This window comes from Drosophila rhopaloa, unplaced genomic scaffold (genome assembly GCF_018152115.1).
Source record: "Drosophila rhopaloa isolate 14029-0021.01 unplaced genomic scaffold, ASM1815211v1 contig_167, whole genome shotgun sequence".
Lineage (NCBI taxonomy): Eukaryota > Metazoa > Arthropoda > Insecta > Diptera > Drosophilidae > Drosophila > Drosophila rhopaloa.
The window spans coordinates 7,499,200-7,523,657 of NW_025335047.1; the positions used below are offsets into that span (position 1 = coordinate 7,499,200).

At 44.7% G+C, this 24,458-nt stretch overlaps 5 protein-coding genes across 5 annotated transcripts in view; 2 read left to right on the forward strand and 3 right to left on the reverse strand.

The window, feature by feature from the left end:
- Positions 1-36: 36 nt before the first annotated feature.
- LOC108042037 (peptide transporter family 1) lies at positions 37-3,062 on the forward strand. The gene is made up of 7 exons (XM_017120146.2): positions 37-430; positions 505-738; positions 1,323-1,551; positions 1,609-1,883; positions 1,946-2,151; positions 2,207-2,512; positions 2,567-3,062. The coding sequence occupies exons 1-7, from the start codon at positions 397-399 to the stop codon at positions 2,957-2,959; spliced, it is 1,677 nt and encodes a 558-aa protein (XP_016975635.1). The 5' UTR covers positions 37-396; the 3' UTR covers positions 2,960-3,062.
- LOC108042038 (nucleoside diphosphate kinase 7) lies at positions 2,981-4,609 on the reverse strand. The gene is made up of 4 exons (XM_017120147.2): positions 4,267-4,609; positions 4,048-4,214; positions 3,822-3,989; positions 2,981-3,771 (listed from the first exon to the last, which is right to left on the reverse strand). The coding sequence occupies exons 1-4, from the start codon at positions 4,393-4,395 to the stop codon at positions 3,072-3,074; spliced, it is 1,164 nt and encodes a 387-aa protein (XP_016975636.1). The 5' UTR covers positions 4,396-4,609; the 3' UTR covers positions 2,981-3,071.
- Positions 4,610-4,747: 138 nt separating this feature from the next.
- On the reverse strand, positions 4,748-6,451 carry LOC108042041 (uncharacterized protein CG16817). Its single transcript, XM_017120151.2, has 4 exons — positions 6,284-6,451; positions 5,725-5,811; positions 5,411-5,667; positions 4,748-5,351 (listed from the first exon to the last, which is right to left on the reverse strand). Exons 1-4 carry the CDS (start codon positions 6,298-6,300, stop codon positions 5,158-5,160), a joined length of 555 nt encoding a protein of 184 aa, XP_016975640.1. The 5' UTR covers positions 6,301-6,451; the 3' UTR covers positions 4,748-5,157.
- A 655-nt stretch (positions 6,452-7,106) lies between these two features.
- Positions 7,107-9,470, reverse strand: LOC108042009 (neprilysin-1). The gene is given in 2 exon segments (XM_017120103.2): positions 7,107-8,219; positions 8,286-9,470. Coding segments are annotated over 2 exon segments (2,112 nt in total). The 5' UTR covers positions 9,396-9,470; the 3' UTR covers positions 7,107-7,217.
- Positions 9,471-10,165: 695 nt separating this feature from the next.
- The window catches only part of LOC108042088 (dynein axonemal heavy chain 5), a 28,170-nt gene continuing 13,877 nt past the window's right edge, over positions 10,166-24,458 (forward strand). Inside the window, 20 exon segments of the mRNA XM_017120212.2 lie at positions 10,166-10,291; positions 11,075-11,212; positions 11,273-11,432; positions 11,716-11,866; positions 11,924-12,668; positions 14,195-14,405; positions 14,459-15,327; positions 15,387-15,506; positions 15,569-15,725; positions 15,811-15,865; positions 16,079-16,212; positions 16,266-16,456; positions 17,136-17,432; positions 17,496-17,943; positions 19,121-19,320; positions 19,407-21,278; positions 21,377-21,549; positions 23,196-23,351; positions 23,511-23,664; positions 23,666-23,722. Coding sequence (XP_016975701.2) covers positions 10,184-10,291; positions 11,075-11,212; positions 11,273-11,432; positions 11,716-11,866; positions 11,924-12,668; positions 14,195-14,405; positions 14,459-15,327; positions 15,387-15,506; positions 15,569-15,725; positions 15,811-15,865; positions 16,079-16,212; positions 16,266-16,456; positions 17,136-17,432; positions 17,496-17,943; positions 19,121-19,320; positions 19,407-21,278; positions 21,377-21,549; positions 23,196-23,351; positions 23,511-23,664; positions 23,666-23,722 — 6,396 coding nt within the window. The 5' untranslated portion in view covers positions 10,166-10,183.

Here is a 24,458-nt window from a genome sequence, read left to right on the forward strand (position 1 = left end):
AGCCCGGTCCCGTGACTGGCTTCGTCTTATCAGCGGCCTCTGGCAGATAACCTGTGGCGTTGGCGTTAACTCCCTAGTTTTAAGCTCGCGCTGCATCGTGACTGCACCGGCTAGCAGAGGCTGCCCTTTATCTCATTGTTTGTTCTGGCAGAGAGCAGTCTTTAGTAGCTTTTGGTCCGCCCTGTGCAGCGGTCGTCTGTCGCGGCACAAATCCATCGGCCAAACAATAAACCTCGTTGTGGCTCAACAAACGCAGACGCACCGACGACCCACAAAAGCCGCAACTCTGAAACCCGATCCAGTCCAAAGCGCTTTCAAGTCAACAACTGGCCCAGAAATCTACTCCCTCTCCGGTTCAGTTCGTTCACGTCGGATTAGCCGTGCGGGCTGTTGAAAATGTTTCGCGCTACGGAAATAGGCAGCGAAGAAAGTGAGTCTGACGGCAGATAAGATAAGATCTTCAGGTAATCCCTGACACCTCCACCCCCTGTTGTTTACATGCAGCCCTGCCAGCTCTTGCGGAGCTTACCCAGGTGGGATATGATGCGGAGACACGGGACATCGAATGGGGCGGCTGGAGGGCAGAACGAGCTCAGTTGAAGAGGCCCCATCGCAGCTCCCTGCCAAACTATGGCTTTGCTCCTCCGCCCATCCGCATGGAGTACAGGTACCCACGCGCCGTCTTCTTCGTTTTGGCTACAAAGTTCTTCGAAGCCTTTGCCGCCAACGGCATACGCAGTAAGTTTAATGGGTTTGATCCAGAAACCGAGCATTGCTCTTAGTGTGGGTACAATTATTCGGCTTTGTTAAGCCGAAAAATTTAAAAAACCTAGACTTATCAGCGAAACAGAAACACAAACACTGGGAGGTATATTGGCAGTCATAAGGTCTGTGATGCATTATATTAGAGGCATAGATAAGATGCAAGATGGGAGGTTTGTCAACGATGTCAGTTGTAGTAAATTGTATTAATTATGTATACTAAATAGGCTTCAGCATCAGTCTTTTTTGTAAATAGATTGGGATTTGATTAATTTAATGTGTTTATATGCATTCAAATCCTGTATTTCAAAAACGGATTTTTGGTCTATCTATACAAAATCCTTGATAGTTGTCTTTCTTATGTAATTTCCAATTAGACAGTGTATTTTATGTACATTTTCGCTTTCTCAAAAGGAAGTTCTCTTTGAATAGAGTATTTTAAAAATTTCCCTGACCATTGTCGAAGTCTCGATTGCGACGACGACCTTCATTTCATGGTCAATAAATCGAGATTGATTGCAGCCTGACAACCGATTATGCATTATTCAATTCGATTCCAGCCGTTCTCGCCCTCTATCTGCGCGACGATCTCAACTTCACCGAGAGTTTCTCCACGGTGGTGCTGCACATCTTCAACTTCTTCGGCCAGTTCTGCCCGATAATTGGGGCTATCCTGGCGGACAGTTATATGGGCAACGTGCGGACGATCTCGGGATTCAGTTTCATCTATGCCTTTGGGTGGCTACTGCTCACACTGACATCCCTGCCTGCCATGGGACTCCCCATGGTGTAAGTACACGGAAGTGCCGGATTGAGGCCTTATCTAATCCCATTTCCTCCTCTTAGTCTGCTGGTTTCCATCGCCCTCTTATTTATCGCCGTGGGAAACGGGTCAATCCGGGCCTGCATCACCTCACTGGGGGCGCTGCAGTTTAAGCTACCGGAACAGAGCGTCCACCTGGCCGAGTACTTCTCCTTCTACTATTTCGTCTATTATTTCGGCATCTTTCTGAGCAAGATCCTGCCACCGTTGGTGAGGGCCAACACACAGTGCTTTGACAAGGCGGAATGCTATCCGGCCGTATTCGGCACCCTGGGCTGTGCCTTTTTGGTGGCCTGGTGTAAGTAACCATTCATTTCCATTTATAATTTGCATCTTATTTATATCTCTTTGAGATATTAGTTATCTTTCTTGTTGGAAAATGCTTCTACAAATCCGAAAAGCTGGCAGCTGACAATATACTCTTCAAGTTCTGCGGCTGCATTAAAACAGCTTTGGTGCAGAAGTGGCGACGTCGCAAGTCCTCCAAGCGCTCCAGCTACTGGCTCCACAATGCAGTTGGAGCCTACGACGAGGGATTCGTCAACGATGTCTCCCGGGTTTTAAGAGTAAGCTTTAATTTTATGTCTTCTTCAATTAATGGATTCCTATTTTTTCTTGTAGATATCCAAGCTGTTCATCCCGCTTCCCTTTTACTTTGCTTTGCTGGCGCAACAGGACTCCAGCTGGACCTTCCAGGCTACCCAGATGAACACCACAATACTGGGCGTGACCATACAACCGGATCAGGCCAAAGCAGTGGGCCCCATATTCCTCTTCATGCTCATCCCCCTGTGGCAGTACATAACAGTGCCCCTGCTGCGTCGCTACTTCAACTGGGAACTGCAGCCACTCCACAGTGTTACAGTAGGTGGGGTTTGCTCTGCCGGCGCCTTCTTCTGTGCGGGAGCTCTGCAGGAACGTATAAAGGTGAGTGATAGCAATGAAATAGTGCACCTGATGCTCATCCAACCCGTCTGGTAGAATTCCCCTCTGCAAACAGTGAACATTGCCTGGCAACTGCCACAGTTTCTGCTGCTTATGATGGGCGAACTGCTGCTTTCCATTCCGGGTCTTCAGTTCGCCTTCACACAAGCGCCGACCTCCATGAAGTCGGTGGTCACGGCTGCTTGGTTCCTTAACAATGCTTTTGGAAACCTCATTGTGGTCCTGGTTACCGAGCTGGGCATGATGAGCTCCCAGATGGCCGAGTACTTCTTCTACGCGGTGGTTATGCTGGTTTGCATCATTCTCTACGCCTTGCTGGCTTTCGACTACACGCTCCAGGAGCGCAAAGGTGGTCTGTACGTGAGGGGCTTGGACAGCGATCTGGATGATCAGGATGTGCCCAGCACCAGCCGCAGCGACAGCATTTAGAACAGGTTCTATTCTCTAGTATTCGCATTGCACTTGTAATTTATTGATAAACGCACACAGGCAAACACGCATTTAACTGAAAATAAATAAAAGCTAAGAACTAGTAGTGGGGTCAGTCGATAATCTTGAACATGTACTGCAGCTCCAAGTTGGAGTCATCCGGTAAATCCGTGCAGTGAACGGCGTTCTGCACCTTGGACTTCCCGAACTTGGCGCGCAGCGTGTGCGGTCGCAAAAGCTTGGCGATCTCCGGATCCATTGGTCCGCAGAAGTTGCGGAATTCTTGATGGGCTTTCATCTCAGGATCGGCACAAGTGATCTCCATACACATGCACACCCCGCTGGCCAGCTGGGCCACCATAGGTATATACTCGGGCAGGACACCGCGGTAAACCTCGTAGAATTCCTCGCAGTTGATGCGCGCCATCAGGATCATGCGCATGGCCGTCAAACGAAAACCGTTGGACAAAATCTCGCCGATAATGTCACCCAGCAGGCCGTCCTTAATACTATGCGGTTTAATAATGGCCAGTGTGGAGTTCTTGAACACACACTCCTTAATGATGCTGTGTCTCGCCTCGAAGAAGAACTTTAGGTCCATGTCCACCTCGTCGTCGGTGTCGGAGTAATAGAAACCGTTGCGGATCTCTTCGTTCTCTAACAGCTCCTCAAGGCTGGGCGTGAGCTTTACATTAGATTCTTCCATTTCAGGGTTCTTGTACCGGGCGCATGCCTTGATGGTCTCCACCACGTTGTCGCCGATCAGCTCCAGGCTAATGGCCGGACCCGCTAACAGCTCGTTCATCAGTACTCTACGATCAAGTGGGTAAGATACTTTCTTTGAAGCCACTGCACTACTTACGATGAGGAGACATCCGTCTTGTCCTTGCCGGACAGAAATTGAGTAACCATCTTGGGAGAGAACTGAACCATCATGCCCTGGTTGATGTTTATCTTGTTGTCGATTAACGTTTTGAGGAACTTGCCTAGGTACTTGGTCCACATATTGTTCTTAAGTAAAACGAAGCCCCTGGGGAGCGAATCGGATTACAGATTAGTGAGTGGAAGTCTTGCGAAGATTGCCTTACTTTTTGCGGTATCTGGCCAGGTTGGTGCGAGTGGTGTCGTCTGCATAATCTACTATATCGAACTGCCGGCCAAACACATTGATCTTAGATCCCACGAAGAAGTCGCGCTGCGTCAGTTCAGGGATCTTGGTGCGCCGCAGGAAGGTGCGCTTGTTCCGCTGGTCGAACTGGGGATACGTACTGTACTTCTGATATCAGGGATTATTTAACAGTCCTTACCACTTCCACCGCCTTGTCGGAAACATAGTAGGTTATCAAGTAGGTACGGATGATTCCCGCCTCCGCGTGATACCACTCGGCCACGAAGGCCAGACGCCGTTCGCTGGCCGGAATTGCAGCGGGTTTCATTGCTGGAATGGTTGTTCTGGCTTCTCTGTTGTTTTCCGTTTTATCACTTGACAGCAAGTCTTTTATTTCGAGTGAAAACTGTTTGTTTACTTCGCATTTTCAATTTTGCTTCTTCTTCCCCGCGTTGTTACAGCAACAGTGTTGCCAACACAAAACGAATCGAGTGGTAGGCGCGGTATTTAAAAAAAAATTAATAACATGTCGAGTTTGAGAATTCATTAAAAAAAGATTTTCCGTACTTTGTGAGACCCAGAAGTATATTTTTGAGCAAAAAAATGTTTTAATAATTATTTTGCCCACTCGTATTCGTTTATAAATCGTAATTCCCTATTCCATCAGTGTTTAGAACATATTTAAGTTTTCCATTTTTTATTGTAATTTCCTTTATTTACAGGAAACGAAAATAATAAACTGCAAACTGATTTTGCAATGAATTGGTTGTAGCTTTCCTCTGGTTGTTAAATTCTAGCGTAAAACTTATGGTTTCCCTTGTCGGCGCCAAATCATCTTGTTCCTTGTGTTGCTTCTTGTTAACATCTCTTCTCTGAATAGGCTCATATTCAGCTAAATTAAATGTGGGTTCTTTGATTGGAATAGTGTTTTATGTACGCATGCGTTCGTGGATGAGTGAGTGTTCTTTTCTTTTTGTTTTTGTTTTCGGGTGTGAGTGAAGAGTGAGTGATCGTGTGTTGACTTATGGTATAAGCGCCTCCGCTAACGCTACGACTACGCCAAAATGCTAGACACCATCAATGCGGCCGTCTAGGCAACCGGCTTCTTCTCCTTGTCGCCCTCGCCGCCCTCCTCCTCGTCTTCGTCGTTTTGCGACAGGCTCGGGATGTTGTCGTCCGAGTCCTCCTCCTCGTCATCGACGTTGAAGTCGTCGAACTTGTTGTTCCAATCGCCACCAGGGCTGTTCAGGAAATTGCCAAACATTCCGTTGTCTTTGGGTTCACCTGTGGGGAATACATGGCTGTCAGTATGAGATATCTAGGATAAAAGCTGCACAACTCACCCTCCTCGTCATCGGACTCATCGCGCCACTTGGCAAAGTTGGCTTTCAGGAAATGCAACTTGGTCTTGTCCGTTGTCAGCGAGGACCAGTAGGGCCCAGCTGCCTTCTTGGGTATTGTGAATTCCACGCAGCGGCCGATGTTCTTGCTGGTCACCTTCTCGGGATCCACCTCATGTAGGAAGTTGAGTGTGACCTCGTACTTCTTCGACGCATCCAGCGCGTTCACGCCCTTAAAGGTGAAGCTGTTATCCGTAACTCTGTGACGAAAAGGTTGGATTAGGATCCGGTTGCAAAATATATATGGCAGCACCTACTTGTGTTCGATATCCTTGCATTCAACATCAATGGTGACGTAGACCAAATCATTGCGCTGGGCCCAGGAAACTGGAGGCGGAATCAAGCTGGAAAAGGCAAATTAAGTTAGGTAAACACAAACAGGGGTTTACGGGGTGTCCGGTGGATGGAGTGTGCGGGGTCCAGTGTCATGGCAACTGGCGTCGTACTTTCTGGAAGCGGGTTTGTGGCCTATGCAAATACTACTGTTGTACATTTGCATAGACCATACGCCCAGGCGAAAGTCCATGCCGAAAATGCACGGCATTAGCGCCAATCCAAACATAACCTCAAAGCCTGCCCCTCTGATTTGTTCCATATCGCAATGCAGATGCGCACGGGACACGCCCACCGCAGGCACAACGCCTCATCCGCCGAACGACCCCAAGGATAAGATGCAATCGACAGGACACTGGGTGTTTTCATTGCCAGAAGATCAAAAATGGACGCCGCCGCAACAAAGCACGCGACGCACAAAGAAGCCACAAAAAGATAGACTAAATTCCCCGAAAATCGTGGCCCCACCGACTGGAGACTCACCCTGCTGCTGCCGACATTCTGTTGCTGCTGTGAATCGATGGTTTTCGGTTTTACGGAGCCGGAACACTTCTGACTGACAGCCTGTTTTCGTTACAAAAAAAGGCAATTCCAGTTGAACAAAATTGTCATGCACAAATAGAGCTGACACAAAAATCGATGTTTGTTAGATACTATCGATGTTTCTAGAACATAGCATCATCGATGTTATTCCTGAAACCACTTTCCCCTGAATCCATCAATTGGATTAACTTCTGTTTTGTTCGAAATCTCGTTTTAAATGAATTTTGGTTTGCTAATTGTAAAAACAGTTGTTCTTCAGATATTGTTATATATTTGATAGATCACAGATCTTCTCAGAAAAAAATAAAAGATATTTATAAATATATACATATGTACATCAAAATAAATGTTGTCTTTTTTCACGAAATCGTAGAAATGTAATAAATAGTTGTTATCGACTTATCGCGTTGAGATCGCAATCATTTTAATAGCGCTCACGATAGGTAGTTAAGATAAGTTGTAAAATAGGAAATGTTAAAACGAAAAGACACTATATATTGTGTTGTTTTCCCAGAAAACAATGTTTGCATTAAATTTGACTATATATAAAAACTTACTCGAGAAAATCGCATTAAAAGTAATAAAGTAAAACTTGTCCTATACGTCTAGTGGATACACAAACCGATTATTTTACTTAGTAAAGGTAAAGTAAATACCATGAGATGTCTTTCAGAGACTTAAATAAAACCGAACTTTCTGACTCCAAAATAAGTTTTCAACAAATATTTCTTCTTCACTACAAAATATAATATATATATTTTTTCCTATTACAATGGTACTACTTTATTATTTATAAGTATGCAGACGCATGTAGTGTGTATTCTTTTAAATGTTTCAACAGTTTGGTTAGTAGTTTCAGTTGTAGTTTAATAGTCTACCAAAGGCGGCATGTTCCGGACGCAGGGCGCATTCCACTTCCAATGGGGCAGTCGTATGCCTGGAAGAAGTCCTCGCTGTTGGATAAGACACCTAGGACCCGGTACTTGTTCATTGTGTGCTCATCGCTCAGTTCTTTCCAGTACTCCTCCTCACTGTACTCGGAGCAGAATACCTGGGAAAAGCCCAGGAAAAAAAGCTGTTCCGGCGTCAGGTCGAGTCCCGGCATGCGCTGATCTTCGCTGATCTTCTCCTTTCCAGGGTGCTGTAGTTCTTGTTTCATGTGGTTGCGGTAGGCTACCAAAGCTTGCCTCAATCCGCCATTGTCGGCGATGTTCTCGTCTAATGTCGTTTTTCCATTGACATGGCGGTTGATCTCCGGTATCAAATACTCTCCGTAGTGGTCCATATAGCACTCGGCGCGATCCTCAAAAGCCTGTCGAGAAGTTTCTGACCACCAGGAGCGAATTTCTCCCTTGCTGTCGAAATCGGAGCTGGTGACGTCGAAGCCGTGTGTGAGTTCGTGGCCCACAGTGAAGCCCAAGGTGCCGAATTTAAGTGGGAGCGGCCAGGAGCGGTGGTAAATTGGTGGTTCCAGCGATCCAGCCATCACGTTGATGGAGTTGTCCAGCATGTAATAAATCGCCGACACCTGCATCCCCAAATGAAGCTTCTGAGGCTTGGTATCGTTTCCCAACTCATCAAAGTGGCGACCGCTGAAGCGAGTGATGTCGGCAGTGAGGCGCCGCAGGTTTATGTTGATCGTCGCGTAGCTGTCCTCGTCGATTTTCAGTCTGTTGATCTCCCGGATAAGACGATCTGTTAGAGCGTCATTCTTGAACGCGCCTACGCGGGCCTGAATGGCGGACTCCTTGAGCAGGGCCTCCTCTCGAGTCTTTGCGTCCAGCCACTCTGCTTCCTGAAGGGACCTTTGAAGACTCTTCCGCACTTCCTTCACAATTTCAGACACTTCCAGCCTTTTGTCCTCAGTGAAGTGCTCCTGTTAGCAATGAATATAGAAAATTACCAAAGCATATTGAATAGTTTAACTAAGTGCGATGCTCACCGTCATGTAGAGTTTGTTGAAAAGATAGACCATGGAGATATGCAGCGTTAACGCGCAATAATCCCTTTGGTACTTGGGCGCCTTCAGCTTGGCGTCGAATTAGTAGAGCAGCTGCATGGCCAGATAGTTGGCCACTGCCTCAGGATGACGGGCGCACACCCTGTCCAGCTCCGTGTTGTAGAAGTCGCAAAGCATGTTGCTATTAACGTGGAGCCCTCCCCACGAGATGTCATAGAAGTTCCTCCACTGGGGAAATAGAACCTCAGAATCATTACTACTAGAGTAAACCATGCACTGATCGGGCACTTGGAGAGCATCCCGCCAGAAGGCAAAGACCCCGGCGATCACTTCCTTAATTTTATCCTCGGGTAATTTGAATGCGCTTAGATATCCTCGCATTCGTTCCTCGTTCAGCTGATATGCTCGGGAAGTATTGTTGGCGGTGTTGTCCTCTTTAACGACGTGATCGAATCCCAGATCCGGCACTTTGAAGTAGGGCTCAAAGGGATACAATGGAGAGACTGCCTCCGAGATCAATCCATTTGCTCCATAGTTGGTCAGATGAGCGCTCATGTTGAACCAGCTGAAGTTCGAGGCATTCCAGGCTTCGCCATCGACGGCAGGGAATCCTCCGATCGATCGAATAAGACTCAAGTAAGCAGGATCTGCAGCATTGAAGGGGTGGAGCTCTGCCCCCAGACAAGCGTTGAAGAACCGCTGGGCGACCATCAGCTCGCTGGACACATTAAGCGATTCGGCCAAATCCGTCCTGCCCAACAGCTGCTCCGTGATGTCGGTTAGTGTGTAGACGACCTCTGAAAATGTGCCCCGCCGTCCAAAGTAGTAGCGATCCGGCCTTACGTTGGCATAGTTTCCGCAGGCGTACTCGTAGAAATTGTCACAGGGCGCCACACTTAAGTTCATGTAGGATTTCATCCGATCCGAGTAGCTCTGCAGAAAGTCAGTCGTAGAATTTTTGGTCGGGCTATGATTATCAATATTATTTTTAGAAGTGCCCTCCACGCTTCTGGCCTCGCAATCCATTGGGATTATATAAATAAGGACTCCCCACAGCATTGTGAAGCCTAGTTTATGGGAATACAAAAACATTTTGAAGGAAAATTTGCACACTTCTCTAGATTTATTAAACACTCAGAACTCGACTGTCTATTTTAGAACGCGATTAAGAACTGCCAGCATCCGAAAGAAACATAAAGTCACCTATTACTTATTGCAAAAGATTACCTAAGCAAAATAGCAGTGATCGAGAGATTTAAAATTCTTATCAGCTTGTTTTGTATGAAGAACAAACTTTGTGGCTTGTATTATTGATAATGCAGTAAGTAAAGCTTAAGTTTATAATATGTAGAAATATAAAGGAGGGGACTATTACTTTAATAAAACTTTTTATACATTTTATCAAAAAAGTTATTTGATTCCACCCTTCTCGAACTTTAAAGATGTTGCAATATGTTCAGCAGAATTTTTTTTTTCCTATAAAAATAAAAATCATACGATTTGTTTGAGAATGGCATAAAGTTATCCACCCTCAGCCCTCCAAGATAACTTAAAAGCTATTAATGCTTAAATTAAAATGTATTAGCAAATATGTCGTGGCTGACATCAATTCAAAGCTTATACGTTTACAAGTGAATCACTAGTTCACGAAAATAGTTACGATCGACGGAGCTAGTCCGTTGTTGCCTTGGTAACTTGGCGCGTTTCTGGCCTGTTTGTTCAATCAAGTTTTCAGCTTATACCAATTCACGGAGGCGAAAAGTTGTGCAACGCGGAAAAGACTCAAAGAACCTAGTAAATCTATAATGATTTTTGATTAGGTACACTGCTGTGTGCTCCGGTTTGTGGTGAATTTGCTTTTTGCATAGAGTTTTGGCAAGATGTTCGTGCAGAAGAAAAAGCTGGTTGAGCATGTCTTGGCAATGCGCGCCGAAGGGGGCAGTAGTGATGAGGATGAGGAGGAGGAGGACCAGGGCGACATTTTGCAGGTGCAAATCACTAATTACTAGCCGTATCGAGTGCAATGCTAAATAACCATTATCGAATGTTGCCTTAGAAAATGTAACCAATAATGTAACCTGTAATGCGTAATGCCCTAGATTCCAAAAGCCCTTTGACTGATTACGTAATCGCAATTCTCGCAAGTTGCAACTCTTACTGCGTGTGTAAATAGCTCTTAGTTGAGGCCCCCATGTAATATCGACCTAATACACTTGTTTTGATTTCTTTTTAGCTGAGTAACTAACCCAAATTCCACCCAAATCGCAACTGTAAAGACCTTCACTTCCGTTGCTGCAAAATAAAACCTAGTAAAATATAACCAACTCACCTTTTGAGCAACTACTGTATAGCATTTGAACTTTAGCACTTTTGATTTTTGTATTACCCATGTACTTCCCGTATTTGTTGTCATGCTATATAAGTACAATTGTTGTAGATTTTTGTATGTAGACCGTTGGCGTACAACTATGAATTAGTTGCAGCGCATTTTCACTGTTTACAAAAACATATATGTGCCATTTTTGAAACTAACGAATTTTTGGTCTCTTTCATTTTTGAATTTTGAAAAACGAACTTTTTTGTAAACAACAAATTGTTTACAACATGAAATCAATAATACATTTTTGTACAAACAAAATATTACCACTCCCGCACTGCAAAATTTTGATCCTTAAATTATTTTCTGGAAATCAAACGGTCCGACGCATGTCGGTCGTAAAAATCCGGGGAATATAACATAAACCCTCGAAATGGACCCGGATGAAGCGCAGCGCCGGCGGGAAGAATGCGAACGCAAGGCCCGTCGTGGGGAGATGGATCCCCGGCTGGAGTTCACCTTCCAGCTCCTGATCGACGCCACTCAGTTGCCCAGGCATCAGCTCATGGACTACATATTCGAAGGGGACATGGTAGGCGTATCCGCCCCTCCACTTCCTTTTCCTCTTAAATCTCTAATTTCTTGTGTCTAGCTCGATGAGATCAATCAGCTATTCCTACCAAATATGAAGAACAAGCTGCTGTGGTTCTACCAGGAGACGGATGACCCCGAGCCCACTCCAGTGCCCGATCCGAATAAACCCGGTCCCTCGCGATCTGGCGTAGCTTCCAGCAGCTCCAAGACGCCGCAGGGTGAGACTGTGGAACTATTAATCAATGATTCCAATAGATTTTCTAATTTAATTTTAGTTTATGCTGGCTGTATGTATTTTTTAAAATGTTGTTTAGTTTTTAATGGCTCTTATGCGAATATTTCTATTGTGTAAACTATGAATACAAAACTAATGTTTAGAACGTCCTTAAAAGTTTATTATTATTTTAATAAAAGCATATTTTTAATGTCTTAAATATTACTCGTATAATACTTAAACATGTAATTCCTAAAACGACTAATTTCTCGATATTTCGTTTCAAGGTGGTGCTTCTCCCAGTGGATTGCCTCCCCCGAAACACAAGAAGTTGTTCCTAACTGATGGATGGACTTGCGCCTTCACTGGAGTTTGTATTTACATATTTCGAGTGAATACATCGAAGCAGTTGCCGGAGGAGGGATTCCAGAAGGATTTGTAAGTTTATTGATGTCTTAGAAGACCAGCCAAGTATATTAAAATTAAAACGTACAGATATTGCGGAGTGATCGATGCTAAGAACATAGGCCTAGTTACTTCTATCGAGCGGATTGTGGAGTTTGTGTTCATGCAGGCCCTGGCCTTTCCCAGTCTGGAGGGCGACGAGGAGGACGTGAGCTGCGGCCTCATCAAGGGACAACTTTTGCCGGGATTGCGATCCTTCTGCAGCGCCCTGCGCGTCTGCGAACAGGTGTGCGACCATCACAATGTCTTCGCCGACGGCTGCGACATGTTCGAGAAGATCGACGAGGTGGAGGAGGTGAAGGACATGTCCAAGAGCCAGGAGTTTTGCGGCCAGCTCGAGGAGCGCGTGAACAACTGGACGAAGGGCATATTGAAGATCCTGGGGGAGAGCGAGCAGCTGCGCAAGGAGAACGACCACAGTGGGCCGCAGGACGAACTGGAGTACTGGAAGAAGCGAGGTGCCCAGTTCTCCCAGCTCCTAGCCCATCTGCAGGACAAGGAGGTGCAGTTCACGCTGCACTGCCTCTTCCTCGCCGGCTCCCGCATAATAAAACAGTGGAAGGAGACCGACCGAAAGATAACCTTCTGCTACAACGAGGCGCGCGACAACTCCAAGTTCATCCAGGCCATGGAGACATGCTGCCACTCGTTGTACCTGGACGATCCCGTCAGCATGAAGGAGTCCATCCTGAGCCTGCTGCAAACGGTGCGGCTGATTTACAGCGTTTCCCAGTTCTACAACACCTCGGAAAGGACATCCGCTCTGATGGTTAAGGTGGGTTTTTTATACCCTTGCAGAGGGTATTATAATTTCAGTCAAAAGTTTGCAACGCAGTGAAGGAGACATTTCCGACCCTATAAAGTATATATATTCTTGATCAGCATCACCAGGAGAGTCGATCTAGCCATGTCCGTCTGTCCGTCCGTCTGTCCGTCCGTTTCTACGCAAACTAGTCCCTCAGTTTTAAAGCTATATGCTTGAAACTTTCCCAAAAGTTTTATTTCTATTGCAGGTAGTATATAAGTCGGAACGAGCCGGATCGGGCCACTATATCATATAGCTGCCATATAACTGAACGATCGGAAAAGCCATAACTTTGGTGTTTTTAAAGTTAGGAAGTTGGGATTTTCTATGGGTTTTATTTTTGGCTAATCAATCCGACCTACCAAATTTCATAAGGATCGGACGACTATATCCTATAGCCGCCATATAACTGATTGATCGGAAAAGCCATAACTTTGGTGTTTTTAAAGTTAGGAAGTTGGGATTTTCTATGGGTTTTATTTTTGGCTAATCAATCCGACCTACCAAATTTCATAAGGATCGGCCGACTATATCTTATAGCTGCCATATAACTGATTGATCGGAAAAGCCATAACTTTGGTGTTTTTAAAGTTAGGAAGTTGGGATTTTCTATGGGTTTTATTTTTGGCTAATCAATCCGACCTACCAAATTTCATAAGGATCGGCCGACTATATCTTATAGCTGCCATATAACTGAACGATTGGAAATGACATAACTTTGGTGTTTTTAAAGTTAGGAAGTTGGGACATTTTATGAGTATTAAGAATACATCATATGAATAATTTTGGACAATATAATTTATAAAATATTCTGCAAGGGTATATCAACTTCGGCTCCGCCCGAAGTTAGCTTTCCTTTCTTGTTTAAACTTAAAATTCTCTGTTTTTAACTGTCGTGAAGGCGCCATTTCTCTTGTTTCAATTAATAAGTTATATGTTTTAAATTTATAATCCTACGTATGTTTAACTTTTTTTCTCAATAAGGGCAATAATCGAGAACTAAATTATAACACAATTAATGTGTTTATAACTGCCATATGCTAAAAAGGACAATTTACTGAACGATTAAATTTCATGAACTTCTGTTTTTGTACCCCTCACTTTCTGTCTATTTATAATAGCACTTATTGACATTATTTGTTTGCGCTTCCCGCAAACAACTTTGACCTTTCCTTTGGTAGTTCAAGCAGCTTTGCGTTTAGAAGGAAAGCTAGATTTTCTATTATTTGTAAAGATATAAACTTAAACAAGTTAAATAACTTTAATTTCCTAGTGAATACAGCTTTAGCATTAAAATAATTTACAAATATTTCTTGTTGAAAGCCAACTTTGGAAATGTGATAACTTTTGACTGAAATAATAATACCCGTGTGCAAGGGAATAATAACAAAGTTCATTTAAGTCAATAAACTTTAAAAAGTTTTTAATTGCGGTCGAGGGAAATAGCTTCTTTATTGTAGAGCTTTTTACCTTTATTAATCCTGTTCCTCCATCAGATAACCAACCAGATGATTGAAACCTGCAAGTCATACATCACCTGTCGTTGCAAGGAAACTATATGGTCTCAAGATCGTAACTTAATCCGTACTAAACTGAGCAACTGCATCAAGTTGAACCACATTTACCACGAGACCTACTACACAGTTAGGGAGCAGCCCTTTCTGCCGAATCAGACGCCTTTCGGATTTTCCGAAAACTTTGTCTTTGGTAAGATAATAATGCTGATGGTAAATTCCACAATAATAATATATTTTTTCCAGGCAAATTTGACACATTTTGCGAGAGGCTTTCCAAGATAATTAGCATGTTCAATCTGATCGACGACTACAATCATTTGTTTGAACGGCGACTAGAAGGACTCCTTTTGGGAGAGGCTTTGGAGGATGCTTCCAACCATTTTGAGGAGGCCAAAAAGGATGTGACTTCCAGGAAGTACGACTACTTGGACCACCGGAACTCCGATTTCAACGTGGACTTTGAGCGATTCATTCACAAAACGAATTCCCTGAAGGACACCATAGCCACTCTGATTGAAAAGGACTTTGACACCGTTTGGGAGACGCCGCAGTGCATCCGTTTCCTAGTTCGCTTCGAGAAGGTCAGCGAGAAGATTCCGCTGACCAAGATGGACGAGAAGTACACGCGGATCCTGCGCTACGTGGAGAAGGAGGTGGATCGCATTCTGAAAACCTTTCGCAAACAACGCGATGATCCCCCGCTGGCCAGGAACTTTCCACCCATTGCCGGAAGGATTCACTGGTGTCGCGCCCTGAGTCTCCACATCACGGAACTCATGGATGCGGTGATGGATCATCCGGTGCTGAGCAACTTGCCCATGGCCAAGGATCTGGATGTGCGCTATCACAATGTGCTGGGTGTGTTGCAGGAGTACGAGGACGAAATTGTGTCCATTTGGCTGGATCAGGATGTCAGTGTGGCGGACGCCTGCCTTCTGCAGCCACTGCTGAGTCTCCAGGGGGACAAGTTGTTCGTCAACCTGCACCCCACCATTCCACTGCTCATCCGGGAGGCAAAGATGCTGGCCAAGCTGGACATCGAGTTGCCCATTGTGGCCGCCACGCTGATGAGTCGTCAGCAGTACTTCATCACCATCCAGGACTCGCTGAATGTGAGTGATATATCTGGTATATGGAATTTATAAACTGATAATCTTTTCCCGCTTCGAAGTGCCTTATAAAAATGTTCCTGTCCACTGTGCGAGCTGTGAAGCTGGAGGTGCGTCCTTTGTTCCTCCCACAGTTGGTTCGCCTTACGGCCATGCTAAAACCAGGATTACACACCATCAATGTGAGTCATTCAATGTAGGGCTAAATAGCCTTATTCGTATTAAATGCATCTCTCTTTCCCAGTGGACAAACCAAAACTGGACCGAGTTCTATGAGCGCTGCAAACAGGCCATCGAGAATTTCGAAGTTCTGGTTGCGCGTGTCCATGACATCTACTCCAATCGCATTCTAAATGTGCTGATGTGGATGCAGGATGTCTCCTTGCAGATTTTACCAGCAGGTTAAATGCTTTATTTCTTCAAATTTATTCACGTCCCCTGTAATTGTATGCTGGTTAAAACTTTTCGCATTTGTTTTCTGGGCAGACGATGAAATCTGGACAGTTGACGAGTTTCTGGAGAGGAGCGAGGAGGCCTGCCGGTGAGTCTGACTGTGACATGTGCTCACAAAATTCATTAAACTCTGCTTCCCAAAATTGTGTTGTAAATTTGCAGAATCTGGGAGAACTTTTCAACTTTCTGGGCTAGACTTTTAATTTATTGTGTTTATCAATTATTATGTATGTTGTGTCCTACAATTAGAGACGATTTATATGTAGGCCTCTAATTATTTATTTTATTCTTTGTGTTTCAGAAAAGCGGCCATCGATCTGAACCGGAAGAGTCAAATGGTCTCCGAGGCAGTGGAGGAGGTCCTGAGCTTGGTGGACAAGGCCACGGCAGCCTTCAAGGAGATAGCCGGCGATGAAGTGACTACTTTGTTTGATGGTAAGTTGTGGGAAACTCTGGGAAGGAGTAATTGAGTGCCACCCATTGAGCAGCAGCCACTCCGAAAGGGGAGAACTCCGGATCGGGGGGACGCAAGCCGGAGGATGGAGGCGGAGGAGGAGCTGCTGCCCCCACGACCAGTGGTGGCGGTGGACAGCAGCAGGACTGGAGTATCCTGTGGTCCTGCTTCGAGAACCCCCTGTCCCTCTTGTCCACCACAGAAAGTCTTCCCAAAGGCATGCAGGTAGGACAACGTAAAACTAATTAAAATAAAATTGGGGGTCGGATGAAAATTAGGATTACAAAATGTCAAGTGTGCTGCATCATTAAAAAACTAATTTGGGGGCTAACCATTATAATTTGCATCAGTGAATTTATTATGAAAAACATATTAGGGAATGGCATTTCAACATAATTTGTAGGTACTTTAAACAGTTAAATTGTCCCTTTTATGGCACTATATCAATATATATTTAGTATAATATTTTTTAGACAACCAAATGATCGTAAAATATGTTATAGTAAATAAGTCCTTTAACCAAACTATCTAATTCTTTTTTTTTTAATTTTACAAAGTGCGCTTCCATCAGCGAATTATTGATGAATATATTTTGAAAATTTATTTGTTTTCTTTTAAGTAGTTTTATTCTCTTATTAAATAGATATATTTAGCTATCTTTACTATTTTTTAAACCCTTGTCCCCCCATGTAATCAATTTGAAATACACAAAATCTTAAAAGTCCTGAGAAGACATTTCTCTGATCTCCTCCTGAATGTTTCTGTGTAATAAGAGGCTCTTCTTTCATAATAAGATTGATCGGTTTCCTATACTTTGATAAGATAGAATCGTTAGATAGAAACTCAAAGAGACATGGTGAAACCACCGGATGTTTGGGGTTCCTAATGTGTGCTCCCGTTGCAGGACATGGTCTGCAACGCGGTGGTCGAGATGCGCCGCTACTACAGCCGCAAGGTGATCGACGTGCTGATCAAGGTGATCCGGGCCGCTCTGGACACCCTCCGCCGTCGGTTCATCGCCGACGAGAACGAGACGGTGTTCAAGAAGCCGGTCTTTGCGCTGCACGCGCAGCTGCAGATACCCCATGTGGTGATTAAACCGAATCTGGACGAGCTGCAGGACTTTTTGGTGACGGCTGGCAAGAATATCACGGGCATTGCGAAGGGCGTGGCGCAGTGGAGCAGCGGCAAAGACCCGCCGGTGCGTACCGCCCCACTGAATAGCTTCGCAATGTTCTCCAAAATCTTGTCTTACCAACCGCAGCAAGTTTCGATGACGGTGACGCAGCCGCGCGTCGGACGCAACCACAATGAGACGGCCGGCGGAGGCAAGAGCCGGCGGCGCAAGATCTACTGCCTGGCCTCCGAGGAGCGGCCCCAGATGCCGCACATGCTCAAGAGCTTCTACTCGGCGATAATGGACAACAAGGAGGTGGCCAAGGCGGTCAACCAGCTGGCCAGCTGCACCAAGAACGTCAAGCCGGAGATCCAGACGTACATCAAGCGCTGGAAGCCGTACCACTTCCTCTGGAAGAACGACCGCACCACCCGCCAGCTCATGGAGTTCGGCCTGCAGGAGTTCGAGACCACGCTGCGGTGTCTCTCCGATCTGGACGCCAATCTGCTCGTGGAACCGGACATGGAGGTCTTCGGCCAGTGCGTGGCCGTCTACAACGAAAGGCTCAAGTATGGTTTGGCCATTGAAATCAAGTGTAAGTAGTTAGGCCATGGTTCCATTTTGGCGAATTATTTCAGACACCCATTTTCAATGTGTATATAAATGTCTACATGTTTCAGCATATTTATCTTAAGAAAAGAAAAGTATACAAATCTGGGAACCATAATGATTTCTCATTATTTCGTTATCGTTTTGCATTCGGAGTAATGCTTTTATGTAAGGAACCATTTTTTTAGTTGGCATTTACACGTCCCAAAATTCACTGAGACCTAAGCTTAACTTCTGATTGTGATTTGTAAACGTCCTATGGAATTTTAAACCATTTTTATTTCTTTGCAATCTTTAATTAAAAACGAGTTTTTTCATAAAGTCACAATTTGTTACGGCTTAAATGTTAAATCGCTTTGATTAAAAGTTTTATTGTAGTTCAATATTACTTTTAATATAATTACATTTTTTTATAAAATTCAATATGTTCAATTTTTATTGGGGAATATTCCTCCAGGCACACTAAATTATTCATTGTAATTAACAGATATTACATTTTGTTGTGAAGGGCATTGACAATCAATAATCTACTTCTCACGTTGATAATGAGAAGGCCAAAGTTTGATTGATGGATTTCCTGTAAATACATTCATAACACATACATACAGAAATTCAAGCTAAAATAGAGATTTAAGGTATCAAGATAAAAAGAAGAAAAATTATAATATAACATAGTTCATAAACATCAAATTGGATATAGTGAAATTGAGTCCAATGAATTCCTAAGCAAGTAAAGCCATTTAATGGCTAATCAAACGTTAAGACAAACTTTTCCAGCCTACTCCTCTACTACTTTGGCTACTATTTTATTTAATCGACCGACGTTTTATCTTCCAACTCCTTTCGCTCGAATTAATCAGCCATAAATTGTGGACACCCTCGCGAATTCTTTTGTTTGGTCGGATGGGAAGCTATTGAAATTGATTGGACTCCAATTAGGCCATCTAATTTGCCTAACCGAATTAGCTGAGCGCAGGCATCCCAAAAATAAATTCCCCACACTGTTGTTGATTAGGCGGGGAGTCGGGAGAGGCCACAGGATGTAGCAGGAATTAGCCCTCGTCCTGGCCCCGGCTTTGATTAATGACATCCATATCATTGAGCTCCGCTAAATGGACTTTGGACTAGGGCGGATAAACACTTGGCACCGTTTCTATTTCCAGCCTGCAACCACAAAATAGGACAGGCCATGAAGAAGAAGTACAAGAAGGAGATGGACTACGTTTATGCGGTAATCAATGAGATGGATCGCAAGCTGGACAGGCCCATACGTGACCTGGATGATGTGCGGATGATAATGGAGACCTTGGGTAAGATTCGCGAACAGGAAGTGGACATGGAGCTGCGAATCGATCCCATAGAGGTGAGGCTGTCTAAGGGGACAGGAATCGGACTTGGGTTCGCCCAACTGGATAATCTCTAAAATACCTACTGCATTTCCCTTCCCAGGAAGCCTTTAATGTCCTCACCCGCTACGAGGTGCAAGTGGAGCGGGAGCAGTTCGATCTGGTGGACAATTTGAGGGCCACGTTTCAGAATCTTTTGGCTGGCGCACTGCAGGCACAGGTCAAGCTGCTGGACATGCAGCCCGCCTTCCAGGACGACCTGCGCACCAATCTGGACAACTTCAAGCAGGACAAGATCTCGTACGTGACGGAGTACCGCACGGCGGGACCGATGCAGGCCGGGCTGACGCCCCGAGAGGCCTCCGACCGGCTGATCCTGTTCCAGAACCGCTTCGAGGGCATGTGGCGACGCCTACAGACGTACCAGAGCGGCGAGGAACTCTTCGGTCTGCCCCAGACGGACTACCCAGAGCTCGGCCAGATCCGCAAGGAGCTGAACCTGCTGCAGAAGCTGTACAAGCTGTACAACGATGTGATCGACCGGGTGAGCAGCTACTACGACATACCCTGGAACGAGGTGGACATCGAGGAGATCAACAACGAGCTGATGGAGTTCCAGAACCGCTGCCGCAAGCTGCCCAAGGGCCTCAAGGAGTGGCCGGCCTTCCATGCTCTGAAGAAGACCATCGACGACTTCAACGACATGTGTCCGCTACTGGAGTTGATGGCGAATAAAGCCATGAAGCCACGCCACTGGCAACGGATCATGGACGTTACTCGCTACATCTTCGAGTTCGACTCGGAGGGTTTCTCGCTCAAGAACATATTGGAGGCGCCGCTGCTGAAGCACAAGGAGGACATCGAGGACATCTGCATCAGTGCGATGAAGGAGAAGGACATCGAGGCGAAGCTGAAGCAGGTGACCAACGAGTGGTCGGTGCACGAGCTGCAGTTCATGAGCTTCAACAATCGGGGGGAGCTGCTTCTGCGGGGCGACACCACGGCGGAGACGATTGGCCAGCTGGAGGATAGCCTGATGGTGCTCGGCTCCCTGCTCTCCAACCGCTACAACGCCCCCTTCCGCAAGCAGATCCAGCAGTGGGTCTACGACCTGTCCAACTCCAACGAGATCCTGGAGCGCTGGCTCCTCGTGCAGAACATGTGGGTCTACCTGGAGGCCGTGTTTGTTGGTGGCGATATCGCGAAGCAACTGCCTAAGGAGGCGAAAAGGTTTTCGAAGATCGACAAGTCCTGGCAGAAAATCATGCAGCGGGCCCACGAGACCCCCGGTGTTGTGGCCTGCTGCGTCGGGGACGATCTGCTCAAACAGCTGCTGCCTCATCTGCAGGAGCAGCTGGAGATTTGCCAGAAATCCTTGAGTGGTTACTTGGAGCGCAAGCGCATGATGTTCCCACGCTTCTTCTTTGTGTCAGATCCTGCCCTGCTAGAAATACTGGGTCAGGCTTCCGATTCGCATACCATACAAAACCACCTCCTCAACATATTCGACAACACCAAGTCGGTGAAGTTCCACGACGTGGAATACAACAAGATGATGGCGATCATCAGCAGCGAGGGCGAGATGATCCAGCTGGATAGGGCCATCCGGGCGGAGGGTTCGGTGGAGACATGGCTGACCCAACTGCTGGTCACGGCCCAGGCCTCGCTGCACTCGATCATCCGCACCGCCTACGCGACCATCAACGATCCCAACTTCACCCTGCTCAGCTTCCTGGAGAAGGCACCGGCCCAGATTGGCCTGCTCGGCATCCAGATGGTGTGGACCCGCGACGCCGAAATGGCCCTGATGCGGGGACGCGAGCGGAAGGTCATGATGGAGACCAACAACAAGTTCCTGGAGATCCTGAACACCCTCATCGACCAGACAACGCGCAATCTCACGAAACGGGAGCGCACGAACTTCGAAACTCTGATTACGATTCATGTGCATCAACGCGATATCTTCGATATCTTGGTGGGTTCTTTTATCTGGTTTCCTCTGTGTTATCTGTGATTAAAAGCGGGGAATTCTAATTTTTCATATTATCCTCTCCCATACAAATTATCCTTTAGTGCCGCATGAACATAAAGTCAGCCAATGACTTTGAGTGGCTCAAGCAATGTCGTTTCTACTTCAAAGAGGACCTGGACAAAACCTGGATATCGGTGACGGATGTAACCTTTACCTATCAGAACGAATATCTGGGATGTACAGATCGTTTGGTTATCACACCTCTAACTGATCGGTAACATACGATTTTATTTTTCTAGAGTATTTTATATCTAAGTCTGGTTACGTTTCAATGATATACAATTGACTTTGAATAATTTACAGGGAAATTTCAATATTTTCCAAATTCATTAACACGTATTACGATACTAGAGCTAAAAATTATCTATAATTATTGCTAATTAGACTAAAAAAAATTGGAGTTCGGCTAAGGTGAAAATTCATCAATATCCATAAATAATACGTATACGACTCATGGACCAGCTGAATATTTCTTTTCAACCATATATCTATTTGAACTGTTTTTCAACCAACAAGATTCATAGAAAAACGTTTTTAATAGTAATAATTAACAATGCCCAAGGATGTTGAAAATTTTTCAATGTCAATAAATAATACGTATACGACGCGGATGAATATTTTTTTAACGATATTTTTCATGCAATAGTCCAAAATGTTTTTCCCCGAACAGACTTCGCAGTATTCCTTATTAAAATTACTAATTATCACTGTTCTTAATATAAATAGGGATGGTAAAATTTCTTCAATGTCTATAAATAATACGTATACGACTCGTGGTCCAAATTGATATTTCTCTTAGCCGATATTTTTACTTGAATAGTTCAAACTGTGTTTCCCCCAATAAACTTCGTAGGGAACGTTATTAATAGCAATAATGAAAATTATTTAATACCCATAAATAATAGGTATACGACTCATGGTCCAGCTGAATTTTTATTTTCAACGATATTTTTAATTTAATAGTTCAAACAGTTTTTCCCATAACAAACTTCGTAGGATTAGTTATTTATTGTAATACTATTATCACAGGTACTTAAATAAATAAGTATGGTAAAAGTACTTTCATATTACAATTAAATTAAGTATACACAACGTGGTCCAGTCAAATATTTTCCCTACATTTTCTGACTGTCTTCCCACTCTGTAGGCTTCGCAATAATTCGCATTCAATAACTATAAGAGCTGCCGTTCAATTTGTATTCCCGGCATTTTTCTCGCATCGTTGTCCGCTTCTTCAATGATAAACTTTAGCATTCCGCAAATGCTTGAATGGGAACCGCCTGCACGTGCCCCGCACATTTCTCGTGGCAGTTTCAGTTCCAGTGGCTGTGTGGAGGAGGCGGTGGAGCCCACCTTGGAATGCCGCTCTGTAAACAGACGCCAGCCAGTGGCAACAAGCGTTCAGCTTTGGCGGCACTTAAAGACGCTTTAAGTCAATGAAGGTGGCAGGCGTAGGCAGCCGCAGCCGCAGCTCCGCGGAATCCCATTCTATCCTGTGGCAGCGGAAGACGAACTAACAGTGGGTCCGTACGACGTTGACATGCCCGTTGAAAGATAAATTTCACTTAGCGGAGCATAAATAAAGTTTTGACAGCAGCCAGTTGCCCCAGACTGGGGGAATCTGCAAAGTGGCGCCGTTTTCCCAAAGGCATCTCCATATCTGCCAGCTGCTTTGCATTCGTTTCTTGATCTCGGCTCGTAGATTTCCCATTCGTCTGACGTCAGTGAGCATTAGGAGTGCTTTTGATATTGTAGAGATGTAAAGAGCGCTTTTCTGTCTGCGGTGACGTTTAATAGGCTGCGGCGTGCGCATCAGTCAAAGTTTACTTTAACACCGTGTTCCCAACTTTTCTCCCCCAGTTGTTACATAACCCTGGCCCAGGCCCTCACCTTGTCCATGGGCGGAGCACCATGTGGACCAGCCGGCACGGGAAAAACGGAGACCGTCAAGGATATGGGCAAAACGCTGGCCAAGTATGTGGTCGTCTTTAATTGCTCCGATCAAATGGACTACAGGTGGGCTCACTAGACTTAGATTTAAAGAGATAATACAAAATAGATTTGACTTTGTGTTCTATATTCTATACTTAGCTAATTGAATTTTTTAAAGTACAAACACAACTATATAATTATTTGTTTTTGTACGACAACATTATAATGTGTTTATTTTTTCAGAGGTTTGGGCCGCATCTATAAAGGCTTAGCTCAGTCCGGTAGTTGGGGATGCTTCGATGAGTTCAACCGCATCGAACTTCCGGTTCTATCGGTGGCCGCCCAACAAGTGGCTGTTGTCCTGACCGCCAAAAAGGAGAAGCGGAAAACATTCCTCTTTTACCGACGGTGATACGATTGAAATGAATCCAGAATTCGGAATATTTATAACTATGGTAATGTATATTTATTTTGGTTGGACTTTATTTTTGGTTTTGCTTTTTAAATATCCGCGTAGCTTTAGTCTCACCCACAAGTGAGAGCGCAGACAATCTGTTTGTATGTTTTCTTAAATTCAATTTCCCGGAGCATATCGCGAAAATAACTTGTCGTTAAAGTAAAGATGCGAGCTCATATATTTATTAAAATAATTGTATACTCTAACAATTTATAAATATGAGGGACCAAACCTAACGAACTAGTTTAAGCAAGTGGTCTGTAATTATCTTGATTGCAAAGAAAATGGGTTGTTTGAAATAAAATTAATTGTAAAATAGTTATATTGTCTTAAAGGTTAGGTTAATCCAAGTAAAAGAATTTTTAATAATATCATTGGGTCATATTCTTTTGGAACCTAAAGAAATATGTTCAGGATCAAAGGAATTGGGGAAAGAACCTTTTTATTTAAAAGGCAAATTTGAAAAATGTCGTTACATCAATCGATAAGCGCCCTTTTAAATTTTTTTGGTAAATGGAAGTGACGGGCGCTTCACACACATAATTCCACGTTATTAGTCATGTACAATTTTTCTCAACTGAAGCCATAATAAAATTTACTGTAGCGCCTGTGAACACACACGACATTTCGGTGGCGCGGCTAAAAGCAGCCCAAAACCAATAAACGAGCGGAGGCAAAGGCAAAGGCAAATAAGGCCAAAAGAGTCTCGAGGCTGGTGTATTTACATTTTAGTG